The sequence below is a fragment of the Talpa europaea genome (assembly GCF_964194135.1).
Source record: "Talpa europaea genome assembly, chromosome: 6".
NCBI classification, from domain to species: domain Eukaryota; kingdom Metazoa; phylum Chordata; class Mammalia; order Eulipotyphla; family Talpidae; genus Talpa; species Talpa europaea.
In genome coordinates, this window is record NC_140072.1 from 17,133,129 (window position 1) to 17,150,916 (window position 17,788).

The following is a 17,788-nucleotide window of genomic DNA, read 5'->3' on the forward strand; positions in this document are numbered from 1 at the left end:
ATTATTCTGTCACACAGACTAACACTGGCTCTGCCTCTTGGGCCAGGGCTCCAGCCCACCCCATGGCTGAGGCCTGGCCCAGGCCTGCTTTCCTGGCTCTCTCCCGTCTCTTTGCTCTATGAAGGTCTTCAGGGTGTCCCTCCGGTGACACTCACTCGACATGGCTTCGAGCCGCACCAGGAAGCAGGCCATGTTGGGGAAAGTGACCTTGCCGCTGCTGTCGCTGTAGCGGAGGGTCATGAGGTCCAGCAGATCATTGGTGACAGAGACCCCTGCAAGGAATTCTGGGCCCAGGGTGAGCCAGTGAGTGGGAAGGAAGCCAGGACTGGGGGTGCCCCCTGCCTTGCTGGGTCTGAGAAACCATTCAAACGGCCTCATGGCCTTTCCACTGCCATTTCCTACTCATCCTGCTTCGGTGGCCAGCCCACTCTACCTCAGCGTTTTTATGATTCTCTGGTCAATTCTTTTGTGCTGGTTTTTGGACCCCAGTGACACTGTTTTGAAGTTTGGCCACATACCGAGTCTAGAAAGTCGAGACCTTGCTGTGGTAGGGACACCTGCACCTTCCCCACATGCTGATGATCCCATAGGGGTAGGGGGTTGCCACTACACCGGGGTTTGCTGGAACCCAGCCTCTGTCAGTCCTCTTTCTGCTGATGACCTTTAAACTCCCTTCACCCCTGACCCAAGGCCGCCTGGGGGCCGAAGGCGCGGAGGCAGTCAGCATGTTAAGCATGGATCCTGGAAGAGGGCAAGTCAGTCCTAAGTCATGCATGGGGAGAGCACAAGTCAGAACATGGCCTCGGGTGGGCAGGACAGAGCCCTGGTCATCTTGCATGTTTTGTTCTGAGCTCGAGAGAGGCATCAGCATCATAGTGGACAGCAGCTGAATGGCACAGGTGGCTCGGAGCTCTGGTGGCAAGTAGAACCTAGCAAGTCACCCATTTATCAAGGGGATGAGCCTGGTGACCCATGCAGCTGGAGACATATCTGGTTTCTCCAGTGGTTAATAAAATGTGGGTTTGAATGCCATCACTCAGAGTGTGCAGTCTCCAGCTGGCCATGTTCTTAAATCACCTTCTCTGTTTAGCTCTGCTGCACCTTTATGTTATCACACTGGGCCCTGAAGTCTTGTGAGCTGCTTCCAACTATTCTTTATCTTTCTCCATTTTATTATTCTGGAGTTATTAGTGAGCTCTCCTTTAAAAATTTTATCTTTCAGTGGCTATTCTGTGGTTCTCAAAGGTGGTTTCCAAAACAGAAGCATCACCTCACTAGGGGAACTTGTTAGAAATGCAAATGACTGAACCCCAACCACATCCATCCTGAATCAGAAGCTTCCAATGGGGTGAGTCTCATCAATCTGTTTTAACAAGCCTCCAGGGGGTGCTGGTGCATGCTCAGTTGAAGAACCAGCTCTGTGGTGTGAAGAATTAAGGGGTAGGGGGCTGTGCTAAAGGGGAGCAGCAACCCATCCGAGAGTCACAGAGGGAGAATTATGGAGGCTCCTTCACATCACCTGGGGGAATAGAGTATTGCATTTTACTAAGAAAGGTGGCAATTTCCTGTCTTAACCTTTGTGTGCTCCACTGTCTAGCAGAGATAATGATTTTTGCCCTCCCCAGTGGGCAGAGTTCTGGAGACCATCAGATGAGTGAGTGCAAATTCTTGCTGAACTATGGAAATCTCCTGTGCCCCACAGTATTATCTTCATTATCCCAGGGCTGAAACTAGGCCTACTTGGAGCAGACAGAGGCCATTTGATTTCATTGTAACCCCAAACCCTCTGTGAAGTGAGCACAGCAGCCTGCCCGGGGCTATAAACCTCCTGGCCCAGAGGCTGAGAAGGAAGCATGTCCCTGGCAACTTGGATTTCCGGTAGGGTGTCTGTCATGTGGGGTTATTTTCTCACAATTAGAGCTGTGTGGGTGAGAAAAGGCATTTGAGGAGGAAGGTGGGGGGAGGATAGAGTCTGAGTGTGGAGCCTGGAGGCCCACAGACACGGCATAAACTAGGGAGGACAGTTTATGTGGTTCTGCTCTTTCCTGACTGCCCAGTGGGTGGCACTGTACTGGCCTTTACCTACCACATGCTGGGGTGTCACTGACCCCCACCCACTAGCAGTTACCCCCTCCCCCCAGCCATGGCTCACAGAACTCCCAGATTACCTGCTTCCTCTATGGCCTGACACAAATCCGAGGTCAGGAAAATTCCAGAGTACCTCTGGATATTCTGGAAAACCCTCTGATATGCAAAAAGAAGCAAAGAATCATGTGAGTCCCAGTGTCGACCTTGAAGAGGACGTCAGGGTGAAGGGGGCCCGGAAACCCCTTCTCCATTCCTGGAAGTCGCTGCACTAAAACTCCCAGGCCTGCACCTTCGCCCCCCTCCCTCTGTACCCCTAGACTGGGCTCCAGACACACAGGGCAAGTTGCTGCTTTGGAAGGAGGTGTAAGGCTCTCTACAGAGTTGGGTTGGAGGTGGTTAAGAGCACAGACTTTCTCACCCAACTGCTGGGTTTAAATCCCAGCCTCATTATCATCTGGGTGAGTCACTTACCCTCTCTAGGCCTCAGTTTCCCCGCCATCAGCACAGGACTAATGGCTAATGGCAGGACTAATGGCAGTACCTAGTGCCCAAGTTAGCGACAAGGCGTACAGGGGCAATATTTATAAGGGCCGAGGAGTGCAGCACACAGAGCGCTAGAAGACACTCACAGTAGGTGAGAAACACCTGGGCCCCGCACGTGCCCTCACATCTCTATTTTGTACGTGGTACCTTCACATTTCCTACCTCTCCTGCCTTCTCAGTCCAATCCCCATCATCCTCTTACTTTGAAGGTGAGGAGACCTACGCTTAGGCCTGTGGTCCCTGGCTTTGGATTAAGCATGCACGCGCCATGGGATTGCGCTGTGACTCCTGATTTGGTCTGTGCACACCTGCCCCAGGGGTGGTGCTGAGGCAAAATACCCACAGAGGTGTGTGAGGAGGCCAACTTGGGAGCAATTATTGTGAAATAGCAGCTGGAGGACTTTTTCTGATCTTACTTGGCCGTTGGTGAGTTTAAAGGCCTAGAATGTTCTTACTTAGGAAATCACTCATTCATGACTTCATTAGTTCCGTCATTTATTCAGCATGTTTGAGTTTCTGATGTTTGCTAGACACTATGGAAAGCACTGGAGAATGAAGATGAATATGAGGGAGCTCCTGCCTGAAAGACCCCGCAATCTAATGGGGGTTGGGGAGGGGACAGTAACATGTCAGCCATTGCAGTCCCCTGTGAGAAACCAAGTGACCCCAAGATAGGATTTAATTAGTGATGCATCCTGGTACAGCCACACAGGAGCCTTTACTGCTGGGGTCCAAGTGTTAGGAGCTGCAAGGGGAACTGGCAAGGCCCCGGAGGCCCTGCAGGGACGGACTCTCAGGCTGGGTGGGCACTCACCAGTTTTGGGACTCTGGGAGGAAACAGTCAGGTTTCTTAGGAGGGGCCTGCAGGAGTGGGAGGGATGAGTAAAATGGCTTCTCCTGGACCCCAAAGTAAGTGCCAACTTGGAGGGCATTGATAACAGCTCTGATGAGTTTGTAGAACAGTGGTGAGGCCACAGACCACATCTGTGACTTTGACTTCTTCTGGCAGATGGATAGGAAGGGAGCGAGATGAGTGAGGGGTCTGGGGATGTTGCAGGGGGCCAGGGAGGAAGTGGAGGGGGCGGACACCCTCCTGGAGTGTGCTCATCCTGCCATGAGATCGGGCATTGCTGTGACCTTCCGGTGGTGCCGTGGGTCTCCCCCAAAAACGGGAGCTCTGCTGGAGGGCAGGGGTGATGGGCCTCTTCTTTCACACTCCTCAACTCTGGCACAGGGCCAGACACCCAACAGATTTTGACTGAACTGGATGGGATAAATGTCAGTCAAGAGAGAACATGCTTGTTGGTACCTGACAGCGAATTAGACGGCTCCATAGTCTTGAAAACTCCTCTTCGTCCAGCCGCCCGTCCACTTTCAGCTGGCGGGCAGTTAAGAGTTAACCAGTTCAGGCCACAGTGAGCAAAGGGGCTTTGGATCCTGCCAGACTAGCAGGAGCAGCTCCATCCATCAACTAGTAACACAGTCGGGCGGCCGTCACCTGGACGTGGCCCATGTCAGCCGGCTCCCGCTGTGTCTGCAAGGGACCTGGCTTAGATTTAATTTACAAGGGAAAATGGACCATTGGAAGGGAAGGAAGCCCCGAGAAAGAGGACCATCATCATCACTTGTATCCTCAGGAAGAGAAAGAGTCCAAATCATAACCTTGACTGGTAGGGAGGGGACACCCAGCAGGGGAGAGTGGGGAGGAGCAGGAGGGGGTCGTTGCAACTGCCAAAGCTACAGGAGAGGTGAGTGTGCACACCAGTGAGCTCGAGGGGATGGATCGCACTCCTATACTGAAACCAGACCTGGTCACTCTTATGATAGGTTTAATGAGGACTAATGAAAGGAAAGAATCAGTCTCTGAGGAGTTGAGGGGAACTGGTGGGTCAGTAGGAGAAAAGGCAGAAAAGACCCGCCTGCTTTGCAAGGGTCCAGCAGACAGGACCAGGCTGTGTGGCTGCGGCCAGCCATGTAATTCATCTGCAGGGGAGGGCAGCCTCTGAGCGATGCCAAGCCACAGCCAGCAGAGACAGGGCCTGATTTATGACTTCATCAAGAAGCCCTCTTGTTTGACAATGGCCTGCTTCGCATTTCCAATCGAGCCTGGTTAACCGTGAACAAACCGGGGCTCTGTCCCACTCCCGGAGGCAGAACACGCCCAGGTGAAGAGCTGCTGCAGCAGCTGGAGGAAGGCACAGTGGAGCCAGCTCTCCTGCCCAGACCCGACAGGCCCGGAGGACGACCCGGCTTACTGAAGATGGAAGTCAGGGCAGGAGTCAGGAGGCCTCGGTTTCACCCCAGCCCCCTACTTGTGCCCATGGAACTTGGGCAAATCAGTGAACTGCTCCGACCCCAGGCTTGTCTGCAGATGCAGCATCCTAGTAAAAAGGGACATGACTGTGTAGGCCAAGGAATTTTCTACAAGTCTCAAGGGTTCTCTTCATTGAATTGGGGGTTTGTTGAATAAGGAATTTTAACAGCGAGGGCCCCTCCTGTGGGAAGCAAATGGAGGAATCTCCCAGTGGAGCTACAAAGAGGCAGCATGGGATGATGTGGGACGCAGACTTTGGGGACTAAAAATCCAGCTTCCAATCCAGGCACACGTTTTGACAAGCAGTGTGATCCGCTCCAATGACAATCTCTCTGAACCCATGTCTTCCACTGTGTGATGGTTTGATACTTATATCACAGAGCTATTGCAAGAATTACAAGGAAAAAAATATATATATATACAGCAGTATAGCTCTCAGCACACAAAAGATGCCTAACAGAGCTTAACTCCCGCTGTTGCTGCTGTGGTTGTTCTGGCGAGTTAGTGACTTAGTGCAGCATCCACAGAAACCTGGGCTCTTAGATGAGCCTTAGAGCCAAGAAGGGGAAAGAACACTGAGCATAAGAAAAACAATCTCTTTTGGCCTAATTAGACCCCTAGGGAAGGCCGCAGAGCAGAGCAGACCTTAGATGTGGGAGTGGTGCAGGGTGGCGTGGGTGACAGCAAAGGATACATCCATCAGCGCCACCATGCTCCGGCACTGATCCAGAGAGAATGTGTCCTCTTGGCGTCCTGAAGAGGGGGAAAAAGGAAGGACCCACATGTGGGGGCTGGGATGACACTGGGCTGCTCGGAAGTGGGGTGAGGTGGGGGCCGGCTGGTTGACCTTACCTCTCAGGAGCTCGTGGTTGAGGAGACGCTGAAGCCGCATGGCATCAATGTCCACTCCCTGTCAGGACAAGAGAGGAAGCAGAATCACATGGGGCCGCAGCTGAGGGGTACACTGCCTGACTTTGTGAAAGCATTGGGTTTCTGGGTACTCACTCTCCAGCCTGCCATGCCCAGCTTATTCTGTCAAGCCTTTTCTCCTGATGCTCCAGGTGGTGGTGACAACTCCCTCCCCTGGACGTCTGTGGTACCCACTTGGTGTGGGCTGCTTGTCTCTCTCTTCATTCATCATTGGATGAAAGCAGGGTTTGCTTCCTCCCTGCTCCCACCCTAAGACTGGCACTCAGGAGCCCCTCAGGAGCAGCACTATTGAAATGAATCAATTCAGCCCTGTAGGTGTATTTCCCCATCTGCTTCTAGAAAGAGACTAAGAGAAAAGATGACTACAGTGTATGTAAATGCCCAGAATCTAGGCTAACAGAAGCTGCTCTAATCGAGAACATTACTTAGCTCTAGTCTTCCCAGCCAATGAAGCAAAAAGGGAGACATCAGGCCTTTCTTGGATTAAAAATGGGAAGCAATTGAGGCTCAGGGGAGAGAAACTTTTCCTGCCCTCAACTTCTGGAGGTGTTAACTGCATTCAATTTTCCACTGGGGACACCGAGCAGCTTTATGGGTAACATCAGCCATGATGATTTTGCAGAGAAGCTGAGCGGTTCCAACACGGCCGTTTCTTACACCCATCGGGGAACAAGCTGAGGGGATGCTGTGGCTCCTCATCCAGGGGAAGCTTTTCCACAGGGAAGGAGCTGAGTGAGAAATTGCAGCAGGTGGGTCTGTAGGGAGACCCTGGGTCAGGTGGAAGTGGGTGCCTCTTTGGGAGAGAACAAGCACCCCAGAGACAACAGATGCATGATCCCCAGGGTTGGCCTCACCACCTAGAAATGGAAGCCCAGGCAGACCTGCTGCCTGTCCCCAGGGGTGTCCTTCACAGTGCCCCCTGAGAAAAATGCCATGCCTAGGCCTGGAACTGGGCCTCACATTATCCCTGCAACATCTTAGTGACATCACTGACATTGGTGTTATGTGTTCGCCATCAACTGAGTTTTATCTCCTCCAAAGAAGCACAGCACCTAGTGTTAAGGGTACTGGATGGGCTGGTGAGGTACTTAAGGGAATCACCAGCTATAATAAGGAGCTGGAGTCCAATTTGTATTCTACTTCCCAGCCATGCACCTTGGCATGAGGCTGGATCTGTGTCTTGGTCTAATTCCTGCTAAGAACCCCTAGGGACCCCCAGTTACCCTGTATGAGGAGACAAGTGGCTGCTCTTTGGAATAGTCCTGATGAGGGAATGTGTGCATTAATCACGTGACTGATTTTTTTTAGATGTGCAGGTGCGCGAACCAATTGAGAAATTTGCTTCCTGCCCCTGAAGGAAACTGGTCTCAGGTATCCTAATCAGGCCCTGCTCATCATTTTGGGCAGTAACCTTAGCTTGCTCTAAGGAAGCAAATCTGTCTTAATTCAATGCAAATTGAGAATCTTCTCTGTGCCAAGAACGGTGATAGGTCCTGGGGTCCAGGAATGCATAAAATGTCCTTTCTGCCTTTGGGAACTCACAGACTGGGGACAATCATCTCAGAAGATCTGGTCTTGCATCAAGTGAAGTGTGTTCTGAATCACCCCAGATGAGGGCCTGAATCCATTTATTTCAGTCCATACTAAGCTGCTCCTCATGCCAGCCACATTCTGTGTTCTCCTTGCTTTTCCTCTGGACTCAGTCTGCCTGCATCATTTTCCCTTGGGCTCCTTCCTGGTTGCCACTGCCCCATTAGCCCTCCGAATGCCTGGCATCCCTCCTGTCCCTGACCTCTGCATGGCCTGTTCTGACCTGTACTCACCGGCATCTCTATTGCTCTTAGTTGCCACACCAACACTAGTATTAACGGTAAAAGGCCCATAGTGCAGAGCCCTTGGCAGCTATTCTTACCCTGACATGTCTTCATAACGGTTTATTAAACCATTTAGAAAGTCCCCTGTGCACATAGGTGGTTTGGCAATAAAAACACTTTCTGAAGTTGGCCAGTTCCTGGGAGAAATGATGCCAAGGTTGGTGGGAGGCAGCAGAGCAGGAGAAAGATTTCAAGGGGTATTGCCAGTTGCTTGTTTAAAGATTTAGAAATCACACACACCCCATGATGAGCCCCTTCTGTTCCACGCTCTACATTCCACCCCAGATGTTACCTGGGTGGGGAGCTACTTCCCTCATGGTCTGGAAGCCAGATCAGATCTGGAGACATCCATGAAGAGAGGTCGATAAAGTGACCCATCAAGTCGCTTTTCCTGTCTGTAACTTTGTTAAGAGTCTGGGAGCAGTTTCCAACCCCCTGGTTCTGCCTTCGCCTGTCCGACATAGGACCGCCAGTTCTAAGTACTGTACCTGATGAGCGTATCTGTGGAAAATGGTCTGTTCCCAGTCGTCTTCTGGAATATTTTCCTGTATCAAAGGGAGAACATCAACATCAAATTTCTGGGGAAGGGGGCTACCTCTGTGGTGCACTGAGGACACCAGAACCTCCCACGTGGATCTGAGACAGAGGTTTCAACCAGCCATTGGGTAAAGCCTTTAAGAGAGTGGGAAAACTGCAGTTTGTGGAAGCTGGTTGGGTCCAACTTGGCCTTCGAGGCTGGGTCTTCTCCCCTAGGGCTACCCATCCACCCATTATGGTGTATCTGTTTTCACTGGTCCATGGAGAATCAAGAGGGAAGGAAGGCAGAGGCTCTTGGGGATGGGATGTGGTCAGTGACCCTTGACAGCCAAACCTTAACACACCTACCTTTATTTCTTTGAAATTGAAAGTGCTGTCCAGTTTCCTAGAAAATTAGGGAAACAGTGTGACAAGGATAACCAACTCACTCTTTAAAAGAGGGGGATTGGCCATTCCTGCGAGATTACCTCAGCCTGGCAGTCCGAAGCAGAAAGCTGAAGAGCCAACAGACCAATAGTGTCTCAGGCTCCGGTCTTTCTGGTGGGAATACTCTGGTCTTCAAACCACTTGGTAAATGATTCCTTTCATAACCAGGCACACATGTATGCCACCCCACTGCCAGCGTTGTCTTGGATTACAACTCTGATTGGTGGCACAGTGGCTGCTGGGTGTGCATGATCAGGAGGGTCTCATCCACACTGTAATGCGGGGACTGCCATGGCTATATGTCTGTCAGGAGGGACAAGGTGCCCACCAAGGTGTGCACTTGTGGATTCCAGTCTTGGCCACTGACTTGGCACTGAACACCCTCCACAGTCAGACTCTCTCTCTTACTATCCTCCTGATAAATCCCACATTCTGGCCACATTTCAGATAATTGCTGTGCAAGCCATGGAGCGCCTTCCTACATGTTTGGCTGCCATCACGTATGCTTCAACCAGCTCCATGCTCAACCACTTCCCTGCTTCACAATTTTATCTCATGCTTTCTCTTCTACTTGCCTTGCCTCCCGCTTTGAAACATTAGGTCTTCCATCAAGAGCTGGCTCAAATGCCATCTCCTCCAGCAAGGCTTCCTCAGTGCCTCTTGCCAGAAGTGGGCCCTTCCCTCCACCCCCTCTGCCCACACATGCCAAGTTGCCTTTCCCTCTAGCAATCACCTGGTCCTGTTTGTGGGCTAGTTGTTGATTGACAGATTTTTCTCAACCCCCACCCACCCCTTTATGGTAAGATTATGAGTAGGGTCTATGCCTTGCCCCCTGCTGGCGTTGGATACAATGTGTTTTTATAAAATTAAGTAGAATAAAACATTCAGAAGCTCAGAGGCTCTGTACCTGTCACAGTCTGATATTTTCAGGAAGACTCGGGCCAAGAAGTCAATTGGCTCTTTGCGGGCAGAGGCGGCCACCACATAGGTCCCAGGGGTCAGAGTGAAGCACTTGGTGAGGTTGCACTTGGTTTTAGACACTATGCCCTTTACAACACTTCTGAATTGGGAAAAAAATGTAGAGGGCAATTTCTCCTGAAAGTGCCGGAACTGAAAGAAGATAATAATGGTAAGAAAGCCCCCTGCTGCATGCACAAGCCCAGCCACCAGCAGACACCCGTGCACTTCCAGACCCCTCTGCATCTGCCAGAACAACATTACAGGCCTCAAATCGGGAAGCAGAGCTCACCTGAACTCTCAAAATGTGATGGAGTTTGAACTGTTATTTAATGGAGACTCTACCACCACAATGAAGGCAAAGAAATATGACACACAATTTTATCTCATTAAATCTAAGAGCATCCTGGGTTTCTGGGTTTCTCTCTCTGCTTATATATAGAGACTTCCAGAAAAATTGGGGAGATTATTTTTAGAGCCTCTAAAGCCCCTTCTCTGCTGAGAAACAAAACCTCCTTGGATTTCAGGGACACTGCAGGGCGAGTAGGCCCCTTTCCTTTCCTCCAGCTCAGCTTCCCAGCAGAGCTCTGAAATTCCTTCTCATTGGAGAATAATAGGCCCTGATCATTTTCCTTTTATTTCAATATTTTCTTAGAGATAAAACAATAAATATAATGCAGTTCCCATTACTGGATGTCACATACATATTACATAATAAAAACCCCTTACTAAATAAATTTTCCCCAATACAGTCAAGCATGGGGATTCCATTTAGAATGGTTACATAGTGTGAAATGATTATTTGTGAGCTCTGCCTTGGGGAAAGCAGGGAGAAGGGAGAGTTTCGTTTCAGGAGGTGGGGAAGGGCTGGGTGACAAGGTAAGACGGGAGAGAGGCACTTCAGTGCAGCAGGGCTGGGTGGCACCTCCAAAGTGACTCTCTTGGCACTAATATCAGTCCCAGTGGGGCTGGAGCCTGGTTGGCTGGATGAGGTCAGTTCTTCTTGAGTCAGCACTGTCCTGCAGCTCTGGGGTAAGTGTGCATGAGCACGTGGGAAGGCAGTGCGTGTGCAGGGGTGTGTGGGTGTTGTGCCTGCTACAACCTAGAAGATAAGGATTTCCCTCCATTGGATCTTGGCAGCCCTGTCTGGTGCCCGATCCTTCAGGACAGACATGCTCAGTAGCAGTGGGAAGTGTGATTGTGGGAGGGGGTCTGCTCCGGGTCCAGCATCGATGAACAAATGCAGCCACCACCACGAACAGACCCGACCCCATAGCTCCAGGGGTGGAGCTTGTGCCTTTTCCTGGATCAAGTCCTCACCTTGCACCCCAACTCTAAGAGCTAGAATGCCAACCTGTTCCTTGCACCCAAGTGCTTCCCTCCAAGCCCTTGAAGAAGTTTCACATTCATCAAAAACCAGAGGCAGATCCTAAACCCAGCTCTGTGCTGTCTGCTTTCTTCCGGAGCTTCTGGGTCTAAGACTCCTTGTCTAGTACCTCTGGAAGGCCCAAAGGAGTTTCCTGGTTCTGGCAGCAGGCAGCATCACCCATTGGCCATGGCTGGATCCTGCTCCCTCCCCTCCACCCCTTTCTGGGCACACCCACTTGCCCTTGGCACCAACATCGCTTAGATCACATTTCCCCAACTCCATCTGTCTTCCCTCCTCACTCATATTTTCAATCACCTTTCACACCAAGGCCAGGCCAGAATATGTACTTAGGAGGGGAGACAATTTGGCTGTAAGAGGAGCTGGAGAATGTTGTTGAAGTTGATCTGCATGGCATGCTTTCTGGATGTGGTGGATTTGGGGCTGACAAAGAATGGAAGGTTGATGATTCCTCCAAAGTACGCCCATTAGCTTTGCCTCTCATCTCAAATAAGTGGGAACTGGCTGTACCCGCCTTACCCATCAGGAGCCAAATACTTGAGGATGTTGTCACAGCTGCAGCCCCCCTTGAATGTCAGACCAGAGGGGTTGCCTCAAGTCCAAGGGATCCAGCCTTTAGACCAGGACACCTGTGGGCCTGCTTGGAGGGTCTATGCTTGTATCGGTTACAGGACACACAAGACTGATTTCGCAGCCCCCGGACAGTGCGAGCCGTGTGCCGGCCACGGACTTAGAAGAGGCTTAACACTTTACCGACCGTGCCCAGTGAGGCGGCGAGCCGTACCTGAGAGTCCACCTGTGGGGAGGAGGAAGAAAAGCAGGTTCAGCAACTCAAACCAAAACACAGAGGCAAGTGGAGCACAGGAGCCTGGCTCAGGGCCCTGAATCCAGTCCTCTTCTCTGTTGGCCGGTACCTGGGCCAACCGGGGGTGTGGGGTGTGGGGGGATGAGGGGTGGGGTGAACAAGGGGAAAGGTTTCTCCCTTTGTCTGCAGAGCTGTGAAACAGACACCAGCCCATTGCAAAGGCTGGAGCGGGGACATCAGGAGGGGGAGAAGCTGAGAGGAGGCGACTCTCCCTTGTCAAGTCAGCCAGGCATAGTTGCCCTTCACAGCACTGATGACAAATCCGGGAGGAGAAGGAGACAGTGACAGGGCCTGCCGGTAAGACAGAACCCAGATCCAATGTCAGCTCCCCAACACTGGAGCTCCAATGAGAAGCAAACTCCTTTCCCCTGGGAACATGCCCACCGTACCCCACTGGTAGGGGATGTGAGATCACATTTCCCAAACTCCATCTGTCTTCCCTCCTCACTCATATTTTCCCTCCTCACTCGGCTTCCTTTGTAATCAAGACACAGTGCCACCAGGCACTGCCCTCCGCAGCTGGCAAGGGGTTCGGTTCCTTGCCACCGCTGTCTTGGGCCCCTTTCATTTACTCAGGCAGGCTTCTCCAGAGGCAGGGGGAGCTGTGAAGGAGGTGGAAAGTCTCAGCCCCGGGGTGGAGCATTCGGGTGAGGTTGAATTGGTGTGTCTTTGTCTGTCTCTGTCCTGTCCCTCACTGCCTATCTGTGTTTGATGGTAGGTGGAGAGAGCAGTGCTGGCATAGTATTGTGGAGTCATAGGTGCACCCCAGGGCCAGAGCATAGTACGTAGTTATTGTTTTCATTATCACTGAGCACCTGAACACCCTTGCTACAAGGGGGGATGGATGGGGGCGGGGGTTGTGGAAGGCAGAGCCTAGACCCCCATTGCATCAGCAACAGGGCCTAACATTCCTTCTCCCTGCTCCCAGATACAAAGGAGTAGACGGGGGAGCCAGGCTTGTCCAACTCAATGCTCCCCTCACCTATATTGCACTCAGTCACTCTTGGCTTTGACACTTGAGAAAGTACATAAAGGAGGTAGGGCCAGCCAAGGGAATTTTCCCAGCAAATCTCTGGGTCCAGAACAACAATTAAGGCAAACCCAGGGGTGATGTCCAGACCCAGGGGTGATGTCCAGTGGGGTAGCCATCTCCTGAGTCTCCCCGCCTTCTAAGCTGCTTTCTCTAGACTTCTCCCACTGCCTCTGTGAGCTAGCCTTCCTAAAAATGAGCTCTGCCCACACTATGCTGGGATGATTTCCCTTATTTCCTGCCAAAAATCCAAATTGATTCAGATGACTTTTAAGAGGACCCTTATCCTTAGAGTTCCTCAATTCCCACCTCTTGAAAGGACACGAGAATAAGAGTTGGGAAGGAATCGACACCTCTGGTTTACCGAGACAAGATTGAACCATTCAGGGCAGCAGACAGGACTACTGAAGTATCCTGGCCTAGTCTTCCTTTTCCTGAGGAGAGACCACTGCAGAGAGGGTCGCTGGAGGGCACAGGTCCTCAGGGTGATGTTCACCTTGTCTGCAAATCTGGCACCCCAAAGCCCAGCACCCTTACAGTAACTCACTTGTCCACGGTCTCCAGAGTTCAGGAGCCCCGGTAAGATGGTAATCATATCCATTTTTTAAGTGCTGTCAAGCCCATTTCTTTACTTTTCAGACAGATGCATTCTTTACTCAGCTGCCCACTTTGCTTAAAGGGGAAGATTTCCTCAGCTTCCCTGGCTCCTTATCAATTTAAATACCAGGACCAGTCCAGACAGCTCAAGAGACACCTGGGTTCCTTTCAAAATTCAGCCAAGGAGGGGCCTCCCTGGTGGCGCAAGGGGTAAAGATGCAGCACTATGAAGCAATCCACAGCCACCGCAGCACGAGTTCTATTCCCAGCCGGCCAGGGAGCGACCCACATGGTGCAGCAGACCTCCCCTGTCTAGTCCCCTGCTCCCCTCAGCAGTGTATTTCAGTCTGTCTGCCTGTTCTGCTCCCCACTCTGTCTCTGGTGAATTTCTCACCCCCTGCACCTCTGGCCTGTACCCCAGCTCTTGTATGCATAAATAAATAAATCTTAAAAAAAAATTCCGCCAAGGAGATGAACATTGCACCTGGAAGCGGGCTCTCAGAAGCCTCAGAGGCTCTAATGGTGTTTGTGGGGACACCTCCTTCAGGGTTATTCTTTGATAGTTTCACAAGCTTGAGGTACCTCAAAACAGTAGTATGTTAATTGCACCCCCAAATTTCTTTCTGCTTTCAAATTCATGCAATTGGGATTAGAAATGTGCTCAGAGAAAGCAGAGCCCAAAGGGCTCTTCTCCTAGAGCCAGAATCATCATTTCTGGGGAAGCCATTTAACCAGCAATGCAAGTGCCTAAGTCCTGCCTTAAACCCTGGACCCGGACCAGATTCTCTGGTACCAGATACTCCCCGTCACTCCCGCTGCTCCCTGGGCATGCCCTTCCTGCTCTGGGAGCTTTAGCTTCCGCATCAGTGAAAGTGGGGACTCTAGGGATTTTGAGACCGTGACTGTAAACCTGCTTGCAACTCTGAAATGCTGTTTGGGCCTGTACCACTGATGACTTCCCCTTGGAGTGAGCCACTAGTGGGGGTACAGGACAGCTCTCCCATGAGCAGAAGACCTCGGAGCCCTCCCCATCCATAAATGGGATAAGCCCAGGCTGTGAAGATCACCTTGTCTCAGCGACTCAAAACAGATCATTCCTAGATATTCTATGACCAAATCCAACTATAGAGGTGCTGGGTGTGTTTGACTGAAGACTTGGGGTCATGTGTTGCCCTGTCCCCAGCTCTGCCACCACCTCTGATCATGTCACTTTGCCTCACTGTGTCTGTTTCTTCAGTTCTGATATGAGGTGAGGGGAGTCCCAGCATTTGGTGGTTACATCATCTTAGCTATTCAAGTCTGTGCGGAAAGGCTGTGGGGTATATGATCTAAGAACTCTTTATCTTTGGGGTGCATTAAATTTGGGGGGAAGTAGAAAGAAGCATAGGTATCAGCTTTTCTTCTATAACTCTTTTAAATAATATAAAATACCAAATTCCCTGATTACTAGCAAGTGAGGGTGTGTGCAGGTGTGGGGTACGAGGCAGCCTCTTGAGCTGAAAAGCTGGTTTGGAGTTGCATGAAAGGGGAGCAGAGTCTACGGGAGAAGAAAACCTAGCCTTGGATGAGGGACCCAACAGATGCTTGCAAGCAACCACCAAGCTATACCTGGACTTTGGTCCAAACATGAGAGCTAGTTACACCCAGGATTGTTTTTTTCCTTAAACGCTTCCTGAAGTTTAGCTAAATTCTCCTACAGTCATGTGCTTAAGCAGTACTGGGACTGCTCATTACAGTGTAGATTTTCAGGCTCTGTCCAAGGAGATTGAGGTTCAAAAGGCTCGGGCTGGTCCCAGGAACCTGCCTGCTTAACAGCTTGTCTTAGACCAGACCACTTTTTTGAGAAGCATTAATGCCTGCAGCATACCAGGAAATGCTGACAATTAACAGAAAAGAAGGCATGGCCCATTGTCAACTTGGTCCAGCCTAACCTCTCCTTCTCAAATTTGATTTGCCCAGATAAACTCTCTAGAGTTTCAAAGTGTTAACCCGGAGGAGTATCTCTATTGAGGTTCAGTGAGCCCCTCTCCCCTGCCGCCTGTTCTCCCTGCCAACGAATACACAAATGTCCTGACCAGGCAAGCCCTGAGCTGGCTGCCTTACCTTGAACACCTCAAAGCTTAGTGGAAATTTCTCCTCTTCTGCTTTGAAATCCTGTGGCATGATGGTGAAGGACACAACAGCGTTGTTGCCTCTCGTGTTGTCTGGCACTGAGAAGATGAACTGCGAGTATTTCTGAAGTCCTTCTGCATGAGAAAGGGCTGTTACTAGGGTTGGCCTAAGGCCCTGGGACTCTCAGATGGGACTGGTCCAGTCCAGAGAGGCCTGGGGGGCTGTGTGCGGAGCACTGTACTTGGAGACCTGAGGCCTGTGTCCGAGGCCCCACGGATGGTGGCTGTGGTGCTAGCTGCTTTATTGGGCGAACCTCAGCCTCCTCCTCTTAAAATCAGGGAGGGGGAGTTGACTCCCCACCTGGTGAGAATGTTTCTTAAACTATAAGGTTGAAGACTATTTTTATAAAAATGAGTGAGCCCAGGTATGTACTGGTGATAACCCCAGGGCCTTGAAGTGACACCGAGCCCCCATGCACCCATGGAGACAGGAAAATGGCGATTCATCAGAGCTAGAGCAAGAAAGAGAACTCATGGAAACGGTTCTGTTCAAATGTATGAGCGAATGAAGTGACTTAAGCTGGAATTGACACACGTCAGAGGCTGGGCTCACACCTGGGAAGCTCTGAAAGGTGAGTGGGAAGACCCAGGGGGCTGCATGGCTTTTTGAGGACTGGGCAAGATGACACACCAAAGAGCACAAAGCAGCACCTAGTAGGTGCCTGCTCGCTGGCTCCCTCCCTCTCTCCCTTGTAGGGAATTATTAAAAATGTATAATTTTGGTTAGTTCAGACGCCAAGGAACCACTGAGTTACTGCCTGGCTGCAAACTCACTGATTCACCTCCCTGAGCTGCACCTGCCTGAGTGTGGGCGACAGCCCTCTGCTCTGGATGGAGTTCATGTCCATGAATGAACCAAAATCTAGTCTGATAAGTTCTCTTTGTGCTTTCAGCCAATGGTTCAGACTCAAGGGCCACTAAGAGCTGAAGCCAGGGCCGGGCTGCAGGAGAACAATCACGCATGTCATAACTACCTGCAGACATTCCTGGAATCACGCGGTCCTTATATGCCATTTGGGACCATCTTTCGCAGGCCATATTTCCATGGGCCAGGCTGATCGGAACTTGATTGCATATATACAGGCAAGAGAAATTCTCTTGGAAATCTCGACATGACATCCTGTTAAAAAAAAGATACACATCAAATAAGGGACCAGGAAAAAGACTACTTAGAATAAAGAAAAAAATAAAAATCAACAAGCAACTATAAACCAGAGACACACTACGGGGGCAGGGAGAGGAGAGGAGGGATTAGGGCCAAAATAAGGGGGGGGGGTGAGAATTATATGGGGACTATAACCAAAATGAAAATGCCTACATTGTGCAAAAATGAAAAATGATGTAAGAATAATATAAAATAAATTAAAAAAAGATACACATCACTGGCTTTACCCCTGGAGCAGGGAGGGGGGCTCCCATCACTTTACACAACCTTTGCCCTTCTGGGACAGTATCCATTGACTGACCATGGTCTACCCAAAGACCAGAGCCTCATTCTAGTCCATTCACTGGCAAGTAGACTTCTGCTCCCTCCAATGGGGAGGATGAGGACAGCGTCAACTGTGGGCTCTGTATGTCACCTGGCAGGGGCTTTATCGTTCACTACCATCTCCTCAACTTACAGATCAAGTTGTGAGCCATCTGGAGGTCAGCAGGATGACTGCTGTCCTCTGGTATGGGTCCCACACACTGCTGCCAGGAAAACCACCCTTCCCTACGGTCTTCTCCCAATTCCATTGTTGAGAATACAATGAATTCAACACCTAATATCCCACCTTGTGTTATGATTAAAGTATAAGTGTCAGCACACCCTTATAAAGTATACAGATCAGAAGGATTTTTCCTTTTAATTTACATTTGTCCATCTGATCCTCAGTCTCTTTCCATATCTGTTGCATTTCATTTGAATATGGCACTGCCTACACCAGCCTGTCCTTCAGAGAAATGTCCACCTTCCCCTTTATGATATAGGCAGAAACCTGGACACACAATCTAGAATCGGATCTGGTGGGTTAACACTAAGTTGGTCTTTTGGAATTCATGTCAGGGGAGGCTGTGGAGTTCCAGGG

General features: G+C 50.6%; 1 protein-coding gene across 1 annotated transcript in view; it reads right to left on the reverse strand.

The window, feature by feature from the left end:
* The window catches only part of CAPN13 (calpain 13), a gene marked incomplete at both ends in the record, with an annotated part of 52,169 nt that overhangs the window by 1,230 nt on the left and 33,151 nt on the right, over positions 1–17,788 (reverse strand). The window contains 12 exons of the mRNA XM_084236030.1: positions 156–352; positions 564–741; positions 2,169–2,244; positions 3,941–4,009; positions 5,640–5,698; positions 5,798–5,855; positions 8,238–8,294; positions 8,635–8,671; positions 9,620–9,822; positions 11,841–11,852; positions 15,652–15,794; positions 16,502–16,839. Coding sequence (XP_084092156.1) covers positions 156–352; positions 564–741; positions 2,169–2,244; positions 3,941–4,009; positions 5,640–5,698; positions 5,798–5,855; positions 8,238–8,294; positions 8,635–8,671; positions 9,620–9,822; positions 11,841–11,852; positions 15,652–15,794; positions 16,502–16,839 — 1,427 coding nt within the window. The remainder of the gene's footprint in view (positions 1–155; positions 353–563; positions 742–2,168; positions 2,245–3,940; positions 4,010–5,639; positions 5,699–5,797; positions 5,856–8,237; positions 8,295–8,634; positions 8,672–9,619; positions 9,823–11,840; positions 11,853–15,651; positions 15,795–16,501; positions 16,840–17,788) is intronic.